This window comes from Musca autumnalis, unplaced genomic scaffold (assembly GCF_047663935.1).
Source record: "Musca autumnalis isolate F117 unplaced genomic scaffold, ASM4766393v1 scaffold_4, whole genome shotgun sequence".
In the NCBI taxonomy this organism is placed as follows: Eukaryota; Metazoa; Arthropoda; class Insecta; order Diptera; family Muscidae; genus Musca; species Musca autumnalis.
In genome coordinates, this window is record NW_027411977.1 from 13322686 (window position 1) to 13348015 (window position 25330).

Below are 25330 nucleotides of genomic sequence, written 5' to 3' on the forward strand. Positions count from 1 at the left end.
TAAAATTGTTACACTTGTTGGTGTCCACTGTACATGCATGGCACGACAGAGTTGATTCGAAATTGCAGCCAGAATCTTGTTGGTTGATATAATTGTTTTGTTTTACAAAATATGCGATAATTTATTTTCACCACACCCCGAGGGATTGTAAAATTGTATTTTATTACAAGAACCCATGCTGGTATAAATACGAATGCAGATTGCAGTTTTCCATCAGTAAAGTTGGCAATTTTATAGAAACAACAAGTGCAATTATATGAAGGCAAAAATGTCAGAATTTTAAAATGCAGTTCTTTGTTAATTTTTTACTAATACTACCACTGGCAGCGAAGGCAGCGGTTTATGAACACCAACCTCAAGTTTTTAGTAAAAATGGGGAATTAATTATACAAGCAGCCCAAAATCAAAATGTTAGTCTACGTTTGACCGGGATTTCATCTTTACTCTTCAATGATATTGACATTTTGGAAAAGATACGCCAACGTTACGCCAACAACCCCTTGGATGGAGAAGCCAGCACAAAAACGAATTCCTTAAGCATTGGATCATTGACAAATGATATTCATACACTTCGAGAAGATATTTCAAGGTTATGGCGTCGTTTTACTTATTTACAAAATACAACATATTCGTCTTTACAAATGCGCGGATCACGACACTATTTGCGACGTTTACATAGCCTAATGCTACGCCTATCCTTATTGGAAGAGAATATCTTAAAAGATGAATGCGCTGAAGCCAATGGACCCTGTAAGAATGGAGGAACTTGTTATGATCTCTACAAAGGATACCACTGTGAGTGTTCCGAGGGATGGAAGGTACGAATAAATGTTTTTCATTTAGTTGAACTTTGTAAAAATCAATTTTGTTTTAAAATGAGCACTTTCTACATATTACGAATAACATTCCGAAAAAGGGGGCGTTTCCTTATACGATTTCATTTGTTTATTCATTTAGGGAAAAACGTGTGAAGAGGATGTCGACGAGTGTTATCTGTTGTCTGGCACAGATTTGGGATGCCAAAACAATGCCATTTGCAGCAATACACCGGGTGGCTACAAGTACGTATGAACTAACTTTGATGTACAAATATTGGTTTGTAGATAGTGACTAGGGGAGGATTCTAAACTCTTTGAAGTGATTCCCATAATTTCCGAAATAGAGAGTTTCTGTCAATAAGTCAGCTACAAAACCTTTGACTGCAGAGGTTTGTATTTTGTCCTAAACACATCATGTTTTTGGTATATCTTAGGCACTAAGGTGTATACTAGGTAGGACCGTCTCGGTGATGCTCATAAGGATGAACATTATGATCAAACAAGCCCTACGATTGCTATTGTCAATATTATATTGACACTACTCTACCCCTCTTCATTTTAGATGCACCTGTGCCAAGGGATTCTCAGGTACTCATTGTCGCCTGCGTATATCTCAATGTCAACACGATCAGTCTAAAGAATTATGTGGACATGGAACATGTGTTCCGGCAAATAACAACCAGGGTTACACGTGCCTTTGTTATCAAGGTTGGAGTAGAAATACAACAGCAGTGGGAACAAATTCCACAGCATCCTTGGTTTGTGATGTAGATGTTGATGAATGTGAAGAATCGAAGAATCCGTGTCATGGTGAATGTATCAATTTACCCGGTAGCTTTAAGTGTGGACCCTGTCCTGCGGGTTATACAGGAAATGGTATAAACTGTTACGATATAGACGAGTGTGCCATTAACAACGGTGGTTGCAGTTTGTTGCCTCAAGTTCGTTGCATTAACACTGAGGTAAGATTCCCGATGCTTTTGAGTCACAGAAAGCCTTCAAATAATGTTCTTTTAAGGGTTCTTATATATGTGGAAAATGTCCTCCGGGTTGGTTGGGTGATGGTCACACTTGTGATTTGGCACCCTCAAATTCATGTGATGATGAACAAATTTGCCATCCCCAAGCGAAATGTGAATATATTTCAAACATTGCCACTTGTACGTGTGCTCATGGCATGTTCGGCCATGGATTTGGACCAGAAGGTTGTCACACTATTCCAACTACCGATTCATGTAAAAATCACATTTGTCAGGTAAAACCTTGAAAAAAAGAGAAAAATACATGAATTCCGATCCCACTTTCATTTTTACAGAACAATGGAACTTGCATTGCAATGGGTCGCGGCACCAGATGTATCTGCCCACTTGGGTATTCGGGAGCCTTGTGTGAAACAAAAGATGCCTGTCATCCAAATCCCTGTGAAAATGAAGGATCATGTAAACTCCAATCTGAAGAGTCATATAAATGTACTTGCCCTCGGGGAACCACCGGTAAACATTGTGAAGTCCTGCGTAGTGTATGCTCCTCGATACAGCGAAAACCCTCGGGAGAATTAAAGTATCCATCAGACGAAGCAACTGAATATTCGCCCCTAGAAAGATGCGCCTGGATGATACGCACAATACCCGGACAAATATTGAATTTAACATTTACCACATTCGATTTGGAACAAGATCCTGAATGCAGCCATGATTGGTTACAGATTCATGATGGCAATTCATTAGCAGCACAATTGATTGGACGATTTTGTGGCAATGAATTACCTTTGGGAGGGAATATTTTGTCATCACAACATGTTCTATTTTTCTGGTTTCGTTCGGATAATGCAACACAGAAATCAGGTTTTCATATGTCTTGGAAATCACAAGTCCATGTTTGTGGAGATACCTTGGATTTGGCAGCGGGAGATGAAGGTATCATACGTTCACCTGGTTATCCAGGTAAAACACCCGGTCACAGAGATTGTCAATGGGAATTGTCGGCACCATTTGGTTATCGTTTTGTTTTGAGAATCTATGAAATTCAAATGGGTGTATCGGTAAATTGTACTGGGGATTCATTAAAGGTAAGTGAAATTCAAATATCACAATCAAAAATTCATTCAGAGGACTCCCGAAGACTTTAAGTATTAAACATTTTGAAGATCATCACGTAGGCTTTAACAATATTTTAGAGAACATTTTTAGAGCGTGGTTTTTCACGATTTTTAAAGATATTTTAGAATACCATTCGAGGACTATAATCGTGGATTTTTAAAGATATTTTAGAGGACCCTTCGAGGACTATATACGTGGATTATTTAAAAATAGTTTGGAGGACCCCACAAGGAATATCAGCGTGGATTTTATAAAAAGATTTTAGAGGGCCCTTCGAGGACTACATACGTGGATTTGTTAAAAATATTTTAGAGGACCCTTCGGGGACTATATGTGTGGATTTTTAAATATATTTTAGAGGACCCTTCGAGGAAGATGCGTGGTTTTTTTTAATATATTCTAGAGGGCCCTTTTTTAAAAATATTTTAGAGGACGTTTCGAGGACTATGTTCGTGGTTTTTTAAAAACATTTTAAGGGACACTTCGATTTTTTTGAATTTTGGGTTTTTTGGATTTTTTTAAAAATATTTTAGAGGACCCTTCAAGGACTATATGCGTCGATTTTTTTAAAGATATCTTAGAGGACCCTTCAAGGACCATTTGCGTAGAGTTTTTAAAGATATTTTAATTAACCCTTCGGGGATTATATGCGTCGATTTTTTAAAATGTGTGTTTAAAGGACCCTTCGAGGAATATATGCGTGGATCCTTTAACAAGTATTTTAGGGGCCCTTCGATATTTATATGTGTGGAATTTTTAAAATGTATTTTAGTGAACCCTTCGAGGACCATTTGCGTAGATTTTTTAAGGATATTTTAAATTACCCTTCGGGGACTATATGCGTGGATTTTTTAAAACGTGTTTTAAAGGGCCCTTTAAGGAATATATGCGTGGATTTTTTAAAATGTATTTTAGATTACCCTTCGTGGACTATATGCGTGGATTCTTTAAAATGTATTTTAGTGAACCCTTCGAGGTATATATGCGAGAACTTTTTTAAAATGTATTTTAGTGGACCCTTCGAGGAATATATGCGAGAACTTTTTTAAAATGTATTTTAGTGGACCCTTCGAGGAATATATGCGAGAACTTTTTTAAAATGTATTTTAGATGGCCCTTCGAGGACTATATGCGTGGATTTTTTAAAAATATTTTAGAGGACCCTTCGAAGACTATATGCGTGGATTTTTTAAAAATATTTTAGAGGACTTCTCGTGGACTATGTTCGTGGATTTTTAAAAATATTTTAGAGGACTTCTCGTGGACTATGTTCGTGGATTTTTAAAAATATTTTAGAGGATCCTTCGAAGATTAAATGCGTGGATTTTTTAAAAACATTTTAGAGGGCCCTTCGAAGACTATATGCGTGGATTTTTAAAAATATTTTAGAGGATCCTTCGAAGATTAAATGCGTGGATTTTTTAAAAATATTTTAGAGGACTTCACGTGGACTATATGCGTGGATTTTTAAAAAATATTTTAGAGGACTTCTCGTGGACTATATGCGTGGATTTTTTAAAAATATTTTAGAGGACCCTTCGAAGACTATATGCGTGGATTTTTTAAAAATATTTTAGAGGACCCTTCGAAGACTATATGCGTGGATTTTTTAAAAATATTTTAGAGGACCCTTCGAGGACTATATGCGCGGATTTTTTAAATATATTTTAGAGCACCGTTCGAGGACTATATGCGTGGATTTTTTAAAAATATTTTAGAGGACCTTCGAAGGCTATATGCGTGGACTTTTTAAAAATATTTTAGAGGACCCTTCGAAGACTATATGCGTGGATTTTTTAAAAATATTTTAGAGGACCCTTCGAAGACTATATGCGTGGATTTTTTAAAAATATTTTAGAGGACCCTTCGAAGACTATATGCGTGGATTTTTTAAAAATATTTTAGAGGACCCTTCGAAGACTATATGCGTGGATTTTTTAAAAATATTTTAGAGGACCCTTCGAAGACTATATGCGTGGATTTTTTAAAAATATTTTAGAGGACCCTTCGAAGACTATATGCGTGGATTTTTTAAAAATATTTTAGAGGACCCATCGAAGACTAAATGCGTGGATTTTTTAAAAATATTTTAGAGGACCCATCGAAGACTAAATGCGTGGATTTTTTAAAAATATTTTAGAGGACCCATCGAAGACTAAATGCGTGGATTTTTTAAAAATATTTTAGAGGACTTCTCGTGGACTATGTTAGTGGATTTTTAAAAATATTTTAGAGGACCCTTCGAAGACTATATGCGTGGATTTTTAAAAATATTTTAGAGGACTTCTCGTGGACTATGTTCGTGGATTTTTAAAAATATTTTAGAGGACCCATCGAAGACTAAATGCGTGGATTTTTTAAAAATATTTTAGAGGACTTCTCGTGGACTATGTTCTTGGATTTTTAAAAATATTTTAGAGGACCCTTCGAAGACTATATGCGTGGATTTTTAAAAATATTTTAGAGGACTTCTCGTGGACTATGTTCGTGGATTTTTAAAAATATTTTAGAGGACCCTTCGAAGACTATATGCGTGGATTTTTAAAAATATTTTAGAGGACTTCTCGTGGACTATGTTCGTGGATTTTTAAAAATATTTTAGAGGACCCTTCGAAGACTATATGCGTGGATTTTTTAAAAATATTTTAGAGGACCCATCGAAGACTAAATGCGTGGATTTTTAAAAATATTTTAGAGGACTTCTCGTGGACTATGTTAGTGGATTTTTAAAAATATTTTAGAGGACTTCTCGTGGACTATGTTAGTGGATTTTTAAAAATATTTTAGAGGACCCTTCGAAGACTATATGCGTGGATTTTTAAAAATATTTTAGAGGACTTCTCGTGGACTATGTTCGTGGATTTTTAAAAATATTATAGAAGACCCATCGAAGACTAAATGCGTGGATTTTTTAAAAATATTTTAGAGGACTTCTCGTGGACTATGTTAGTGGATTTTTAAAAATATTTTAGAGGACCCTTCGAAGACTATATGCGTGGATTTTTAAAAATATTTTAGAGGACTTCTCGTGGACTATGTTCGTGGATTTTTAAAAATATTTTAGAGGACCCTTCGAAGACTATATGCGTGGATTTTTTAAAAATATTTTAGAGGACCCTTCGAAGACTATATGCGTGGATTTTTTAAAAATATTTTAGAGGACTTCTCGTGGACTATGTTCGTGGATTTTTAAAAATATTTTAGAGGACCCTTCGAAGACTATATGCGTGGATTTTTTAAAAATATTTTAGAGGACTTCTCGTGGACTATGTTCGTGGATTTTTAAAAATATTTTAGAGGACCCTTCGAAGACTATATGCGTGGATTTTTTAAAAATATTTTAAAGGACACTACATATGCGTGGGTTTTGTTAACGATATTTTAGAAGACTCTTCGGGGACTATATGCGTTGGTGTTTTAACGATATTTTAGAAGACTCTTCCATGAATATATGCGTAGATTTTTTAATGATATTTCACAAGACCCTTCGATGTCTATATGCGTGGGTTATTTAATACTTTCCCTTATTCCAACAGATCTTTGATGCCGATATATTAACAAAAGAATTTTGTACTACTACAACACCTGAACCTCTGCGAACTTCTTCGAACAAACTTAAATTACATCTTCATACCGATGGTTTTGGTTCGGACACCTCCTTTCAATTGCATTATGAAGTTGAATCTTCAATACCACACTGCGGCAGTATTCTTACTAAATCATCAGATATAATTTTAGGTCCATCAGAACCTTCAATATGTTTATACCAGATAAGGCAACCTACAAATATACAAATAAAAATTGCTTTTTTGGAATTGAATCTCAGCGATGAAGAAAATTGTAATTTGCATAGTATTGAGGTATGGGAAAACAGAAAATGATGTTATTGGAAATTATAATAATGCTGTCTTACAGATTTTCGATGGTAAAACAGATGAAGATGCTCGGCTTCTTATCACATGTGGTGGCAGTGAAATTCCGGATCCTATTGTGAGTTCCAGGAACTTTGTACTAATAAGATACATAAATAAGTTGCCCACAAAAGAACTCAAAACTCCTTTTAAAATAAAGTATACTCGAGGTAAAACTTGCGATGCCATAACGTCATCGGATAATTCATAATTCCATCCTATCATTTTAGATTGTGAATTTCGATATTTTGGTCCGGATAATGGCATTATTACAACACCGAATTATCCTGAGCCATATACGGAATATCTTACCTGTATTTATCATATATATGGACCAACTAAAACGGTGGTTTTGGCAAATTTCACTGACATATCTTTACCGCCAAACACACAAACAGGTGACGCTGTTGGAGTTCAAAATGATACAGACACATACTTTGAGGTAAGAAATATATATATGATCGATTGTGATATTAATTTATGTTATTATTAGGTCCAACTCTCCGATACAAATAACCAACGTTTCTTTAAAGCTGCTCCCATGGAACTTTATTCGGAGTTAAATAAAATGACAATTGTTTTCCATGCCACACGGAATGCGGTAAATGCTCGAGGTCTGCGCATTGAATATTCCTTTGAACCGATACTCTGCGGCGGCGTCTATATTGAAAATAATGGAACATTTTCAAAGCTATCAAGGAAATGTAAATTTATTTTTGAAGCTCCCGAGAATAAATATGTACATCTATCCCTTCAATCCGTTGCTATAAAGAACTTTGATAATTCAATAAAAATATTTGGAAAATTACCTGGCGAAAAAGATGTTCTATTAAAGAAGTGAGTGCTGGTTATCTGAATCACATCAAATGTGTAATAAGAGTTATTTCTTTCGCAGCAATACAGGATTTGGCATGAAAATTGATGAGACTTTCAGCTTTAATGTTATTACTATTCTAGCGGATAATTATGTCTATTGGAGCAATGGTCAATACGAGTTTGTGGACCATTCTGCAGGTAAGTGTAATTCAGACTAGATAAATCGATGTCGTATGTCGTCAATCAGTCAGTCAAATCCGCTCAAGACCATTTAGAGTTGCTCTAGTCATGTCCGTTCAAACTTTCGACGAGAGTAAACGATTTGGTTCAAACTTCGTGTACTATAATATTTCTTTCAAACTTAGTTACGGTTCGAATATGGACTTTATCGTTCCACTCTTTCGGATGCTTCCCCTCAAAAGTTCACACATTTCTGATTCGTTGAAGTTTAGGACTGTTCTCTCAAACGTACACCAAGTTCCAAGAACGTTTATATAGGGCAACTCTTTCGAAGTACCTCCATCGCAAAGGTTTACAATTTCAATAAAGTTTGGTTTAATTAAATTTTCGACAATCGTTTTGTAACTTTTATCGAAGTTACTTCTTGTATTGAACCGATGTAAATTTTGTTCGTGGGTAAGTCCATGCTTCCTGACAAAATTTTAAAAAACAACAAAACATGCTACGGCGACCTACTAAAATGGTTGGTAGGGACGTTGATTATCGAAAGGAGTGGCAGATATTGGCCCAACCTTTTTCGAACATTTAATAGCCTGTAGACGATGTGATTATGACTATAGTATTGTATTTTTTTATTATATTTATACCCTACACCACAGTGTGGAAAGGGTATTATAAGTTTGTTTTGGTAAAAATTCATGTAACACCGCGAAATATTCGTCGGAGACCCCCAATGTGGTATACCAATCTTCATATCTTGGCGAGATAAAGCGATTTTGAGATGTGTGTCCGTCCGTCCGTGTGTCCGTCTGTCCATTATAAATTGTAATCAAACTCCAGGGCGCAACTATGGACCGACCGTCACGAAATTTTGTATGGAGGTCGGTTTCACATCAGAATAGATCGCTATTTTAATTGGTGATGATCGTGAAATATTTAGCGGGTGAAATGGACCAAAAACATAATTTTTATCCGATTTTGTAGCTGCTCTGTAGGTCGCAATAATAATCCGATCGCCTCGAAATTTTAAATAAGGTAAGAGTACATGACAAAGAAGAAGCTTGCAATTTGAGATGACGATCAGATAATATTTAGAGGGTTAAATGGACCACAACTTTTGTGTGAAAATTGTGAAAATTTTTAATATACAGCTTACATCTTTTTCCTGGAAGAGACATTCCGGGCAAGTAAGCTATACTTGGAAGAGGAACGCTTGACCTTTTTATTGATGTCAATTGTCTAATATACCGAGTTATTTGTTTGTAATGTAATCAAAAACACGCTAGAGGTCGCATTTATAGCTCAATAATCACGAAATTTTGCACGAGGTAAAATTTTAGGTAGAAGAAGATGCTTACAATTTTGGATGATGATCTGATATTATTTAGCGGATGAAATGGACCATTACATTTGTATGAACAATCCAAAAAAATTTTTTTGGTCTATATTTTATTTCCTTAAGGGCATATGCCGGCAAAGTAGGCTACATATGGAAATGGAACTACTGATCTTCCTGTGATGCAAATCACGTGTCTGCTAGATAACGGGCCTACTATATTAATGTAAGGTTTGCGACATTTTCTGAGTATCTCAGCCATATAAAACTTCTAAGAGATAAGCTGTGGGTCCCATATCATTGACCGAATATGAATCGGAGTACGCTCACTCATTGATATGAGAGAAGTCTCCCTTGTCCCTTCTGAGATGTTTGTGAAACAATTATTATATAATTATTTAAGCTTGGTCTGATACGGTACCCGAATCCACAAAGTTATTTCTTACAATATGTTTATTTGTTCCATAAAGAAATTTTGATTTGTGAAAAGCTATTTCCCAGTGGTAAAGGTGTAGTGTATCACATGGTCGGCCCCGTCCGACTATAGCCTTGGCTTACTTGTTTTTATTTATATTTTTTTAGGCAAAGTCAATACTTCTGTGAGTAGAGATGGATACGTGCCTACAACATTAGCACGGACATGCACGGGCCAAAATATTTTTGCACTTTCATACACAAACTAGGCATTTTTTGAAAAGGCATGGACACGCACTACTCGCGGTACGATACGCGTCCTCCTCTATTACTGAGATATGGACCCCAAAATTTCCCAATAATTAGGGTCATTCCTTCATACACCTCTCGCACTAATGTTTTTAGTAGTCTTTGTGGTCTGTATTGGAACTTCCAAAGCTATAATTTTATTCTTAATACTTCCCTCTGTAATGACCCGAATGTTCCAAAAACGTCGTCCAACATGTTTTTTGTGGTGCCACGGTGCTCTTGAAGCAACTTTAAATGGAAGGTGCTTACACCTGGGATTCTGAAACTACAATGTTCATAGATGACAAAAATCAAAAAAAAATCGCCGGAGCGCTTTTTAAATAAATCGCGATTCAATTTGACATTTGCTTGGAAACCGCAAGTCCTATCGAAATGGAACTCAAGAAAATGTTAAAGCTATAAAAATTCTCTACAAGACTGACCGTTATGATAATTTCATAGGTTTCACCGTTATTGAGATATAGAAGTTCAAATTGGAACAATGCATTGACTGTATCACCTCCTTATAAAACAATGTCTAGGCTGCAACTTCCCAACTTAAACTTATACATATATCTCGAAAATGGTACAACCTAGGAAAGAATTAGGAGAGCCAATCTTGTAGAGAATTTTCACTGCTTAAAGATTCTTTCTAGCCCTATTTTGATAAGATTTCCGTTTTCAAGCAAAACAAAAAAGCTAAAAATGTGACCTGAACATCTATATATCTCAAAAATTGTAAAACCTATCAACAAATCATAACGGTCAATCAACTGGAGAATTTTCACAGCTTCAACATTTTTGTTAGCCCCATTTCGATAGGATTTGCGGTTTCCAAGCAAAATCGCGAAAATCTAAAAAACCCTAAAAATGTGAATTTTGATCGAGATTTATTTATGAATGCTCATCTATGAATGCTATGAATATTGCTATTTCAAATTCCTCAAAAACTTCCCAAGTGTAAGTGGTTTTCACTTAAAGTTAGTTAAGACGCACCATGTATGAGCTTGTTTTATAAGTAGACAGCGGAATTTTGTGCAACCCCTATTTTTGCTACGATTCATGTCAAATTTTGAGACTGGACATATTTTTGGATTCTGATTACATTGCAATGCGCAATATTATGCAAAATGCATACATTTTTGCATATGCAAAATTTATGCATTTTACATATTTTCTTATGCAACAAATATTTCGATAATAGGTACAAAAATGTTTGTGTGTACAATTTTTCTGTTTGAAATTCTCTTCAGACAAGTCAATAAAATAGAGAAATGTATAACCACAGCCACAACCTTCAAAATACCGAAAATCGGGATGTATCGTTCTATGGGGGCTATATGAAGACCTGAACCTAAACCCACAAATTTTAGGTGGAATGTTTTTTACCCCCAAGGAAGACTTAATACCAAATTTCAGCCTTTTCGAAGGGATATTTACGGCACAACCTTCAAAATACCAGAAATCCGGAGGTACCGTTCTATAGAGGCTATATGAAGGCGTGGACCTATACCGACAAATTCCAGGTGGAAATTTTTTTACTCACAACGAAGACAAAATGCCAAATTTCAGTCATTTCGGTGGGATATTGAGGATACAACTTTCAAAATACCGAATATCAGTAGGTACCGTTCTATGGGGGCTATATAGAAACGTGGACCTATGCGGACAGATGTTAGATGTAAAGTTGCATACCCCTAACGAAGACTTATTACCAAATTTCAGCCATTTCGGTGGGATATTTAGACCACAAATCCTTGAATATATTTTTGCATATGGTATTGCATATGCTCATTTTATGCAGATATGTAAAAATATGCTCGATATGCAATATATGCAAAAATTTCTGGGCCTTATTCGATTTATTTTGTAATATAACGAGTTCCTGTCCAATCAGATTTTCTCTACGACCATCCTAACCATATATATATAAGGTAGCGATACAGTCAATGCATTGTCCCAATTTGAACTTGTAAATCTCAATAACGGTAAAATTACCATAAAGGTCAATCTTGTAGAGAATTTTCAGATCTTCAACATTTTCTTTAGTCTCATTTCGATAGGGATTGCGGTTTGCAAGCAAAATCGTGAAAATAAATGTCAACTTGAATCGCGATTTATTTAAAAAGCGTTCCGGCGATATTTTTTTGTTTTTTTGATTTTTCTCATCTATGAACCTTGTAGTTTCTGAATCCGCAAAAACTTGCCAGGTGTAAGCACCCTCCATTTAAAGTTGCTTCAAGGGCACCGTGGTGGTAGTTGGATCTGTTTATGATGTTTCTCTTTTCCGTTTAACTACTTGAGGAGCCTAGCGCCTCGACACTGTTTATGATACCTGCTCCAAAAAGCCTGAAAAATTGCACTAGAAACATCTCTTCTGACCTACGAAATTTCCTTAAAACATTATGCATCAGTTCATAGTAAATTCAGACCCTTTACTCCTGCTGTTTTTTTTTTTTTTTTTTGCACAGTAGTGGGCTGATTGTATTTCCCTGTCGGCAAAACCGACTGATTCTATTCGTCGAGTGAATCACCGATAAAATTTACAATGGAGTGACACAGGCTTTCACGAATTCATTGTAACTGCATTTTGCACCAGTTCATTGTCATGGCATCTTACACCAATTCTTTGTCATGACATTTTGCACCAATGCATTGGATCTGGACTACCAGCAATCAGAAATAAAATTTGCGAACTAATTAGGAAAAAAGGAAAAAGGTTTCCAAACAAAAAATATATTTTTCTTTTTTTATAACAATTTACGTAGTATTTTTAATTAAAATATGTAAAATTTGCCACTATCGATCACTTTCTTCTGACTTTTATTTTCATTTTAACAATTAATTTTACAAGTAAACTACTATTCGGGTACATGATTATTTGATCATTTATTGTACGGGTACTTATCAATTTATTTAAACTCATGACAATATTATGACAAAGATTGGATCTTTCACGACTTCAATTGCGCTCATGAAAATTCAATGAAAAGGATCGGACCTTTCACGACTCCAGTCGAACTCATGATAATTCGATGAAAAAGATCGGATTTTTCACGACTCCACTCGAACTCATGATAATTCGATGTAAAAGATCAGATCTTTCACGACTCAATTCGAACTCATGATAATTCGATGTAAAAGATCGGATCTTTCACGACTTCATTTGAAGTCATGCAAAAGAACCAGTGAAATCATGATTTCACATGGAATCACTTTAATTTAATTTTGCTGGGATTACATATTTCAGATTGCAATGGTAATTATATGGCCTTGTATGGCATTATTAAATCACCAAATTGGCCACGAATGTATCCAACGAATTTGAATTGTGTTTGGACAATCAGGGCACCCATAAGCCATAAAATAGAGTTGCGAGTGCATAACTTTACATTGGAACCTTTTTGTACTGGAGATGTGTTGGAAATAAGGTAAATTAATGATTCAGAGCCACAAAGAAACATCATCAACATCATAAAATCTCGTTTCAGAAATGGACAATACCCAACATCACCGCTTATAGGCCGTTACTGTGGTGAAGAAATTCCCACTAGAATACCCTCATTCGGCAATAGCTTATATTTACGTTTCACCACAGATAATTCCGTTGAGAGGTCTGGATTCTATTTAAATTGGCAACAAATTGAAACAGGTTGTGGTGGTAAATTGACTTCGTATAAAGGATCCATACATTCGCCACATATGTTAACCGTTCTGGAAGTGGGTTCAACTTGTGATTGGTTAATTCATGTAGCAGAGGGCTCTTCGATTTCCTTTAACATAACTCCCTCCACGGAAGATGTCACAGAATTTTGTCGTAGCAATAACTTGCGTGTGTATGATGGTTCTACAGCCTCCAAATCATTGTTGAAACAAAATTGTTCAGAGGTCATAAAAGATGGTCAACTAAAGTTCTTATCAAGCGGTAATGAAGTTTTAATTATTTTTACACCCACAAAAATTGCTGGTGATATGCCTGATTTCGTAATTGACTACGAGACCAACTGTAACATGATTTTGGATCACATTAAGGGTATTATTGAATCGCCCAACTTTCCTGAACCTTATCCAGAGCTACTGAACTGTCAATGGGACATAAAGGCTGGCCCAAATGATAACATCAAATTGGCGTTTTCACACCTCAGTCTAGAGGCTTCCAATATGGAATGCGAATATGATTATGTCGAAGTGTGGGATATGAAGGATGAGGATGTCTTAAAGAAGCACCATCTATGCATTCGACCGGATGAAGTTATAACCTCTGAGGGTAATCACTTGAGAGTGTTGTTCGTAACCGATTATTCAAACAATAAGAATGGTTTTCGGGCAGAATATTCTCGTGTTGGTTGTGGCCAGATTTTCACTTCTTCATTTGGCATCATTAAGTCACCAAATTATCCCTATAGCGGCGGTATGGACTGTGAGTGGTACATTGAAGCAGAGGCTGGTCAACAAATTGTTTTCACATCCGATGAATATGAAAAGGTCGATGGGAGCTGTATCACGGATGCTCTTATTATAAAGGAATCGAAGAATTCCACCCGCAATTTGATGCGATTATGCGGTAATCAACCAACACCAACAACTATAAATTCCCCAGCAAATCGCTTGTATATCCGCTACATCTCTAGTCCTTCTAGAGGTCGCCAATTCGTCAATGCTATTTATCACACGAGAGACGCCATTTGTGGCGGCCTTGTTCGAGGAACTTCTGCCATCATATCTTCGCCAAATTATCCACTAAATACGACCGCGGAACAAAGCTGCACATGGCAAATTATAGTTCCCAATGCATTGCAGACTAGAATAATTTTTGAAACGCAATTTAATCAGACCTCAAATTGTGATCAGAATTATTTAAAGTTCACAACATTGCCTGCAACCGATATTAAAAAAATATGCGATTCGATTAAAACGTATCTTGTATTTAATAGTAGCCGTATAAATGTTGAATATAAAAACCGACAATCCCAATTTGGTAGTCGTTTTATCCTACACTATCGGAAGGAGTGTGGTGGGGTAATAGAAATGGACTCGGGTTTAGTTGCTGCCACTTCAAATGAAATTTGTGTATGGACATTTAATGTGCCTGCAGGTAAGTCAATGGTAACTTTTCAGGTTAATTGGGAAACAAGTGTTAATAATTGTTGTTTTTTAATTTAAGGCAACTCAATAAGTTTGAACATCTTGGAATTGGAGTGTGCCTGTATAAAGACCGACAATGGAACGAAAGATTGTAATACCAATAGATTGAGTGTAAGTGTTTCTTTTCTAATAACATTGAACTAGCAAAATTTCCCACACTGCTGAGTTTTGTTGGAGAAGTAAGTTTTGTCATTACAAGTAAGAGGCCCTCTACAGAACTTAAGTCGAATAATTTGAATATCATGTTTTTTTGATCTCGTCTTCCACTCGTTTACCCCCATTGAAGCCTTGGCCTTCCCATTCTGCGTGTACCGTCATGCGGATTGCAATTCGTTCACACACTATATTAGACGCTTCTTTGTATGCAATAGACAGCAGACTTCTTTATTGTGGACGAGACATAGATTGCTAACGTTTTGCAAGAATACCAAACTCAGACATGGCCTGGAAAACCTCTGAACGTATTGAATCGACAAAAATATGGTAAGTGTCGATCTGCATCTCTTCGGGGGTTTTCAAGGATTTAATGCAGAGTACATTTGGTCAATGGTGAATAGTCCAGGTCTAAAGCCTCACTGATATTGCCAAATTATATAAACCCTACCCGCAATTCGTTCACACAATATATTGGACGCTACTTTGTATGCAATAGAGAGCAGACTTCTTTATTGTGGACGAGCAGGGACGTAGCCAGGATTTCATTTCGGGGGGGGCCCACCTGACCAAAATTTTGAAAGTTCATGTTAGCGAAAATGTCTTATTTAGCAAAGATGTAAACCTTCGGTAAGACCAAAAGAAATCGAATACAATGGAAAACCTTAGAAATATCATAACATTTAATTTTCAAATATCTTAACATTATAATTTCCAAAAATAAGCAAAAATCCGATGTCTACTTATCACAAAGAATTTCTGAAGGCCGAGAACTAATGCTGAGCAATAGTTAGGCTATCCATCAAGAAATTCTAGCACCTATTCGCGGATATGTAAATGACAAATTCTATCGCCAAATCGTGCATCTGTCAATAGACTAATTTTGGCATCCAATCGTCGGACTTCTCTTATAGAAATTCTGGATCTTCTCATAAACTTATCAGGAACAAGGGAAACGCTGGAATCCAGTCTTAACTTATTTTAAAATGAAATTATTTCGCCCAATCCAAGGTCTATACATTCTTTTAGCAAAAATCCATAAACACAATTTTCCCAATCTTCCTTTTTTATAATCTGTGTGTTTGGAAGAAATCTGTTTCAGAAAACTTGGAGTCGACTTAGCTATATCCGTTCGTCTGGGTAGCCGCCTGAAGAGCACGATAATTCTCCAACAGATCAACCGATTCGGTCCAACATTTGGCCTTAGTGATATTTTGATGAACTTCGAAGATCGATCTACTCATTCGGCAAACTTGCAGTTTAAGACCTCTCTGGATAAGCTGTGTAAGCTTAAGACCTCAATGGTCATGGCTTCACTTCCTTTATGCTAATAATTTAGTTATAAGTAAAAATATGAAATAAATAAATCAATAAATATTTTTATTTATCTCTCTCTCTGGAAACGCATTGCTTTTTTGCAACAAGTGTTCTCGGGGCTCCTATTACTACCGTACATATTTTTCAGAGGCAAGTCTATACTTCCAGAGAAAATGGCCTGAAAGCTGTAAAGAACCCCTAAGGCAATCATGTAGTGGCTAGTGCGAACGACAACTTACGAACCGGATACTGCGTTGGTCCAAACTTTGTTTATCGCAATATTTCAGCGAGCCTTATATATATACAAAATTCGAAGATGGTGCTTTTCGGTACACTTCTTCTGGTATTTTCCACCCAATTTTCAAGAATTTTAGCTAAAGTGGTATGAGCGAGTTTTCTTGAACGGAGCAACAGATTTGGTCCAAACTTTGGATTTAGTAATATTTTTTCCAAACTTAGTTTTTGCTCGAAAATGGGCCATACTGGGGTACTTCCCTCACAAATCTTCGAAATAGTTGTTTAAGTGCAGTATAAGGTATATTCGAGGATCTTAATTTTTTTTTAACTAAAGGTATTCCTTGTGTTTAGAGCGGTATTATGTTTTTCGTGGGCAAGTCCATATTTCCTGACATAAGAGACAAAAGGTGAAAATTATACTGTGGCGAACTGAAAAGACTGGTGGGCGCAATATCTTTTGAAAGGAATGACTCCCAAAATAAGATCTACGCCCAAAATGAACTATGTCGGTCCGGTCCATTTCTCCATACCTCCTCTGCAACACTTGTGATCAATGATACAAATCCATATTTTGTTTGCAAGTTCATACGTCCGAAAATGGCTACAAATTTCTGAAAATCTCCTAATGCATAGTTTTTGGGTTTAAGGATTTTGGCTGTGTAGCCGCTATTCGATCTGTCTATAGATGAAAGTTTCAATTCACACAGGCTCAGGGTATATTCCTGTCCGCAAAGTCGAGTGGTACTTGTTGAGATTTTGTCGAAAAAGATTTAGATTTCGTTTGTCGTCACAAGGTTCTTTACCGAAGGAGGAAAAATTAACATTTCTAGAAATGTGCATCCATTGAAAGTACTTCCCAAAATACAATTGCCGTGGGTTTCTATGACGTTTTCTTCTTGTTTTATTTAAAGAGTAATTGACAGAAATATCTCTGAAGATAAAATTCATTGTAATTTTGAAATATTGGAAATAATATAATATAATAAATCAATATATCACCAACATTTTTGAAAATTTAACATAGCTGAAGCCAAGGTTCACCCTTTTAGAATACGCGACTTGTGGTTCTATACTATACAAATTAAATATTTTTGGATACAATGAAATGTTGTTGGATGCGGCAAAAAATATTGGCCTTAAAAGATAATTTGTGTGGAAGCTGTGGCTATATTTATGTTAAAAAATGGGTAAAAATGGGTTGAAGCCACCATGTCTTTTTTTGTTTTCTCTCGATTTGTGAGTAAACCACACTTCTCTCGATTTTCCTGTCAAAGTAAAAGTAGAAGCAAACTAAATAAGGATAATCTCACTAATGTATTACTTTTCAAAATTTGAACTGCTTCTACCATTAAATGATGCTGACATTTTGAAGCCAGTTTTACAGTGTTTTTTGACATTTTCTTCTAATTTCATTCCGCAAACAGGTTTTACAAAAAATCGTATATAGGATTGTAGAACTCGCGATTCTGAGTTATTTGATATATGTGTCGTGAATGTAGTCTACACAGCTTCATAGAAATCTGCATCCAAATACGGAAATTTTGTGCGCACATTTTTCTAAAAATCATATTTTTCGGGCCTAATTTTTACAATTGTCATTCGATTTCCTCGTACTTGATTGCACATTTTAGTTTTTTACGTTCCGGATCTAATAAATCATTCCCCGTGAAAATCCATCCACTAAAACGCGAGTTACAAGAAAGTCCAAAGTAGAAAAATCACCTAAAATTGTTTTTGGAAATAACGCGTATTTTATCGCGTTTTCTGCGGTTCGTTTCCACTGCAATGAAACAACTAATACAGCATCTTCGTTTTAGCGGAAACAGAGTTTTGAAAACTTCAGTGATAAGGGAGCTAAATTCATTTTATCCCAAAAAATAGCGCGTGATGCTACATCCACGGTTCTTAATTGATCGCCTTGAAATAGATATATATCGATGTAGATTTTCATGGTGGACATTGAAATCGGATGCGGACAAAAATTGTATGCACTTTGCGCAAATTAGCGATATTTTATAGGTATTTTAATGCTAAGATGCAGCTGATGCTACATCTTAGCCTCCAAATTAAATTTCGAAAAATATATACAAATTAAAAGATATGGTCTTGCTGTACATGAAAATCACATGCGGACAAAATGATTTTGATAATTACGCGATTTACACGTATTTTCAAATGCATATAAATAAAAATGGGTTATTTGACCTCTATTTCCATTTCAGAAGCTTTGACATATATCCTCATTAACCCAATTAGCTTCCCTAATGGGAAAGCTTTAATGTGAATGTCAATAAAGCAAAATCCGTCTATTTTATTGGGCGATTTAAGCAAAATGAAGGAAGTATTCCTGTAAATTTTTACAATGTTTTCTACTACATAATGCATGTGAAAAAAATATTTTTTCGAACAAAAAATTATTTTTTGACCAAAATATGTGCTTATTTTGGCTGTAACATCCAAACTATAACACCAATCTGTATGATAGCAGTATCATTTGATACGCCGTGAAGTTTGGATCCACAACAATTTTTTATGTAATTATATGACCACTAAATGGGCTTTAATTTTGAAAAAAGTAGACTTATATTCAATAATTTAGCAATTTTAAGTACATTCCGCGAATTCTGTGTAACATTTTGCAGGTATTATAAAATCTACTCGCTGAAGTCACTTCGAGAGAACTTTTTTGTAACAATTGTGCTCATTAAAATAATTAGCGTTTTTATAATATTTTCTTTCTTAAAAAGCGAAATAAAAGCGCCATAACTTTTGTCCGGAACAACCAAAAATTGGCGCGCGACCAGATTCGTACTGGGAATCTTTTTCTTAACCTACATATCAAAAATCGTTGATGTAGCGCGAAAAAAAATTATCCTTTTTTTCTGAAATGGAATATGAAATAATTGACAATATTCCTGATATATATAAAGTAGAAAAATGTTTGCACGTTTGTTTGTTTGAACTTTATGGACTCAAAAACCGCTGAAACGATGGCCTGAAGGTAACATAGGCTATAAAAATTTCTGAAATTATGCGTTGATCCGGAGATATAGCATCAGAATCGGAGGTACCTCCAAAAAATTTATATTTTTTATGCAAATATCTATAGAATGGTAACAGATAATGTCTCCAAATTTTGGATGTGTGCAGGAATTTGGTCTAGAAATAAATTTGCCAAATCATATTGTAATCGGTTCAGATTTGGATATAGCGCCTATATATATTTTCGGCCGATTTCATGTATTTGATGCACAAACACGCTTTATATACCCGATTTTAATGAAAGTTGCAATGAGACGAAAATTGGCCTACAAATAAATTTGTCAAAATATATTTTACCTTATTCAGAGTAGCGAAGCGCACCGGGTTCAGCTAGTAAAATATAAACATTGACCTCAAGCTCAATAATCTTGATTTTATTAACATTCGAAAGGTCGAACAAAACATAAAAATTCGACAGAAAAATTCTTTTGTCCAATATACATTTACGACACTGCGGTGGAACAGAAATCTATATATATATATAAAAATGGTGTAAAAAATGTATAGTAATTCATAAAATGAGAACGGCTAGGCCGATTTCTGTAAAATTTTGTGTCAGTTATTCGTATTTTCGAGGAGAAGGTCTTTACGGAAGAACATTTTGGAAAATCTCTCTGGAAAGGCGGAAAATTGGAAAAATCGAAAATTGAGTTTTTGTATGAAATTTTATTCCTTAATAGCGAGACAAAGTTCGCCGGGTCCGCTAGTTATATCATAAAAAATGTTTGATATACATAGTTTTTTATTGCAAATTTCAACATAATAAAGAATTTGTAATAGTTATGAATTTCAAAATCACGGTTTTACATTTTATTGTTGAATTGCTCTTATAAAAAATTTCAAAAACAAAATATCGCAAAAATGTTTTTTCTGGATGTTATTTAAAAGCCAAAGTATTGGGCCTAATATGTTACAAACGTTCAATAAATGCAAATAAACGTATTGTTCTGAACTCGGTAACACAGTCAGCCTAAAATTCCGATTAAACTCTTAAACAACACATTAAAACTTAACAAGAACTATGCATAAAAATGCTCAAAAAGCCTAACTTGCTCATTATTTTTATATTTTCAAATATGTTGGACAAAAGTATACCAATGTAGTTAAATAAATCCCTGAAATGCTTCGAACTACTTTACATATTTCTTGAACAATTTAAAATTTTACTCAAAAATTAAAAAATGTGTAACATAGGCTAATATCATATGGGAACTAAAATCATTTCGGGGGGGGCCCGGGCCCCCCGGGCCCCCCCCCTGGCTACGTCGGTGTGGACGAGACATAGATTGCTCACTTTTCAATGTCGGGTACGCATTCCTTCTGTCAGATGGGTCTAACTATACACCTTATCAGCGTGTCGCCTCATGTCTTAAATAGTTCGGTTCATAAGCCATCGGATCTTACGGCATTATTATTCTTCTACACGGAGGAAGAAAACGCCTATCTAACATATGTCCCAAACATATTTTGCAGCAAACATAAATTTGTTTGCAATCAGTCTCAAATATAACATATGTTTGGGTCCTGCATACAAATTATATGTATGGGTCCTGCATACAAATTATATGTTTGGGTGCAAACAAATACAAACCCAAAAGCCACACAAAAAAAAAACAAACACATGCATCAGTGGGCGCTTTCTGAGAGCAAGTGAGCATACATTTCAATGTGTTTCACATTGAAATTTACGCTCCCTCAGTTAGCGCTCACTGGCTTTCTCAAACATATACACACATTTATAAATGGTGGTGGTTTATTGAAAGGCATAGAAAAAAGCAAAATCCACCACAGACACATAGGTACATAAAAAATTAAAAGGAAATACGAAACAGAGTTCAATAAAAGAATAACTGAATGAAAAAATGTATAAAAAGTCGCACTTTTAAAACGAAAAAATTATATAGAAACATCGTTGAACGCTTCTCCTTAGTTGTGAAATAAAACACATTTTCCTCAAAACTGAAATCATCAGCGGGAAATCGGCATCTGGAATCAAATGATTATATAATGTAATAAATAGGAACATCCATATTTCAAATATACATATGTATGTATGTATATGAAAAATGTATTGATGTAATTACCAATATTAAAAGCGATTTCTTCCTTGTCCAATAAAATATTTCCATTCACCTTTTTGATTCAATTATAAAATGTACTAGCAAAATGCCCGCTACTTCGTATGCGGAAAGGACATAAAAAAATAAACAATATTTAATATGGAATTAGTGTTCACCATCTAAATATTTTGTTGTACTAAAACCAATTTTAATTAATATTTATTTTTGTACTGTTCGTACCACTTAAGATCCATTTAAAAATCATCAACAGCGAGCCAAATTTTTAGAGGCATTTTAATTAAAAGATTTCTGTCCCAATGTGGTAAAATATTCTTGTAAAGAATACACCCAAGACTAATTTTGGTACCCTGCCACATTTCAGACTTTGTACGCATTTCATGCAATACTAAAAAGGTACAAAATTTAGTACTTTTCATACACCTGAGTATAACCTTCAAAAAATTACTTTCTTATATAAACCCAATATGCAAACCGCGACTCTAATTTCCAACTCTATCAGTTCCCCCAAAAACCAATTATAGTACGAATTTCCGAAACCTCCTCCCAATATACCAAAATGCTGCTGCTAATCCCTTTACACAATAAAAAATTTTACCAAAGTTTTTTCAGCTCTGTTCCTACACCTGATACATTTAGACCAATTTAGTAAATTTATGGTACGTATTTCTTAAACCACCCGCATATACCAACCCTGTCACTACGCCCAATAACAAATTGGGTACCATTTAGTATACTTACTAATACCAAATACTAACAGTAACAGTATTCGTAATTGCAAATCTCAGAATTCCAGCAGTATCTGTTCACCCAAATCCAAATCGTGCCAATTTAGTGCCATTTAGTACAACAGCAATCTTAATTCCAAATTTCAGGATTCAAGCTCGAACCGTTCACCCAAATCCAAATTATACCAAATTTAGTACTTTGAGTACCCATAGGTTCGAATTTTTAAATTCTGCACTGCGACAGTAATCGTAATGTCATATCTCAAGACTCCTGCTCAATATGTTCACCCAAATACAAATTTTACTAAATGTAAAACCATTTAATACATTCCGCGTCCATAAGTACGAATTTCCAAAACAACCTCAATCCTACACTCTAACAGTAATCTTTCTTCAAAATTTAAGGATTCCAGCACTACGCGTTCGTTCAATTGTAGCAAATTTAATATCATTTAGTACTTTTCGTAACCATAAGTAGGAATTTTCAAACCTTTCTCAATCCTACAGTCCAAAAGTAATTTTAAATCCAAATTTCAGGATTTCAGATCGTACTTTCAGTACCCATAAGTTCGAATTTTTAAAACTACCTAAATCCTGCACTTCGACTGTAAGCGTAATTCCAGATCTCAAGATTCCTGCTCCATCTGTTCAACCAAATCTAATTTGTACCAAATTTCGTACCACTTAGTACTTTTCGTACCCATAAGTACGAATGTCCAAATCTACCTCAATCCTACACTCCAAAAGTAACCTCAATTCCAAATTTCAATCCAAAACTAATTTTTACCAAATTTAGTACCATTTAGTACTTTTCGTACCCATGAGTACGAATTTCCAAAACTTTAGGGTTCCAGCTCAATCAGTTCACTCTAATCCAAATTTAACCAAATTTAGTACCATTTAATACTTCCCGCACCCATTTTCCAAAACTTCCTCAATCCTACAGCCCAACAGTAATCTTAATTCCAAATTTCAGGATTCCAGCGCTATCCGTTCACTAAATCCAAATTGTACCAAATGTAGTACCATTAAGTACTTTCCGTACCCATTAGTACAAATTTCCAAACTTCCTCAATCCTACAGCCCAACAGTAATCTCAAAATTTCAGGATTACAGATCTATTCATTTACCGAAATCTAAATTGTACCAAGTTTAGTACCATTTAGTACTTTTCGTACCCATAAGTACGAATTTCCAAAACCACATAAATCCTACACTCCAACAATAATTTTAATTCCAAATTTCAAGGTTCCAGCTCTACCCGTTCACTCATATCCAAATTGTACCAAATGTTGTACTATTTAGTACTTCCCGTACCCATTAGTACTAATTTCCAAAACTTCCTCAATCCTGCAGCCCAACGGTAGTCTTAATTCCAAATTTTAGGATTCCAGCGCTATCCATACACCCAAATCCGAATTGTACCAACTTTAGTACCATTTCTAGCTTTATTTAGTATATATTAACATGTACAATTTAGTACTTTTCGTACCCATAAGTACGAATTTTCAAAACCACTGCAATCCTACATTCCAACAGTAATTTTAATTCCACATTTCAAAATTCCAGCTCTATCCGTTCACCCAAATCCCAATTGTACCAAATTTAGTACCATTTCGTACCCATAAGCAAGAAATTTTTAAAACCACCCTCATATCACAATCTTACACTTCAGCAGTAATCTTAATTCCAAATTTCAGGTTTCTAGCTCTATCCGTTCACCCAAATCCAAATTGTACTAAATTTAGTACCATTTAGTACTTTTCATACATACGAGTACGAATTTCCAAAACCATTTCCTTTAAAACACCACTTTCCAACCTTGATTTCCATACCAAATTCCAAGATTCTAGCTATAGCCGTTCAAAATATACAACTGGTACTAAATTTTATAACTTTTAGTGTTTTTCGAACACTTATAGGTCGAAATTCAAAAAACCCTTTTGTAGATCTTTCTAACTCTCCACCAGTGACCCTCATTCCAAATTTCAGAATTCTAGCTCTTCCCGTTTGCCTAATACAAAGGGTACCATATTTAGTACCTTTTAGTACTTTTCGTACCCTTCCAGTTCGAATTTCCAAAAACCGAGCCTTATCTCACGCCTACATACCAACAGCAATCTACACTCAAAATTTCAAGCTTCTAGCTTCAGCCGTTTCGTCTGGTCGATGATCTGTCAGTCACTCACTCACTCACTTATCACTAAGCTCTTTTATAAAAAGCACAATTTCTTTAATAAAAGACAAAACACTGATTTATTCACTCACTTTACCGTCTTTACTCAGCGATGTTCTCTAGAACACTGATGAAAAAGACCAACATAAGTAATACCATTTTTTTTTCTTTTCCTCTTCGCTTGCTACGTTGGTTAACAACAACAAAGCACGAAACACACGTGTTTTACGCATTACACCATGCATACAGCTCTTTATTATAAACCAGCATTCCGCAGCTGGGAGAGCCCTGTTGTTACTCTCTTTGACAAAAATCCTCTCCACCCATAAAAAAGATGTTCTAACATAAAAAATATGTTGGTACTCAAACATATTAAATTGAGATATGTCACAAAATGTTACAAACATATATTTGTTTGGACACAAACAAATTATGTTTGAATCCAAACATATATTTGTTTGCAATCAGTCCCAAACAAATATTTGTTTGGATCCAAACATATTTCTAACAAATATTTGCGTGTACAGATCGCATTTATTGTCGGACATAAATAAAAAGTGGCGAAGATAATTTTTTGACCAAGGGACGAACT

The 25330-nt window shown here is 35.1% G+C and overlaps 1 protein-coding gene across 1 annotated transcript in view; it reads left to right on the forward strand.

The window, feature by feature from the left end:
• Positions 1–232: 232 nt before the first annotated feature.
• LOC141401473 (cubilin homolog) overlaps positions 233–25330 on the forward strand; it is a 49266-nt gene continuing 24168 nt past the window's right edge. The window contains exons 1-13 of the mRNA XM_073981737.1: positions 233–818; positions 958–1061; positions 1381–1780; positions 1837–2073; positions 2134–2886; positions 6454–6777; positions 6833–6998; positions 7059–7270; positions 7322–7665; positions 7724–7842; positions 13113–13293; positions 13354–14957; positions 15027–15118. Coding sequence (XP_073837838.1) covers positions 285–818; positions 958–1061; positions 1381–1780; positions 1837–2073; positions 2134–2886; positions 6454–6777; positions 6833–6998; positions 7059–7270; positions 7322–7665; positions 7724–7842; positions 13113–13293; positions 13354–14957; positions 15027–15118 — 5070 coding nt within the window. The 5' untranslated portion in view covers positions 233–284. The remainder of the gene's footprint in view (positions 819–957; positions 1062–1380; positions 1781–1836; positions 2074–2133; positions 2887–6453; positions 6778–6832; positions 6999–7058; positions 7271–7321; positions 7666–7723; positions 7843–13112; positions 13294–13353; positions 14958–15026; positions 15119–25330) is intronic.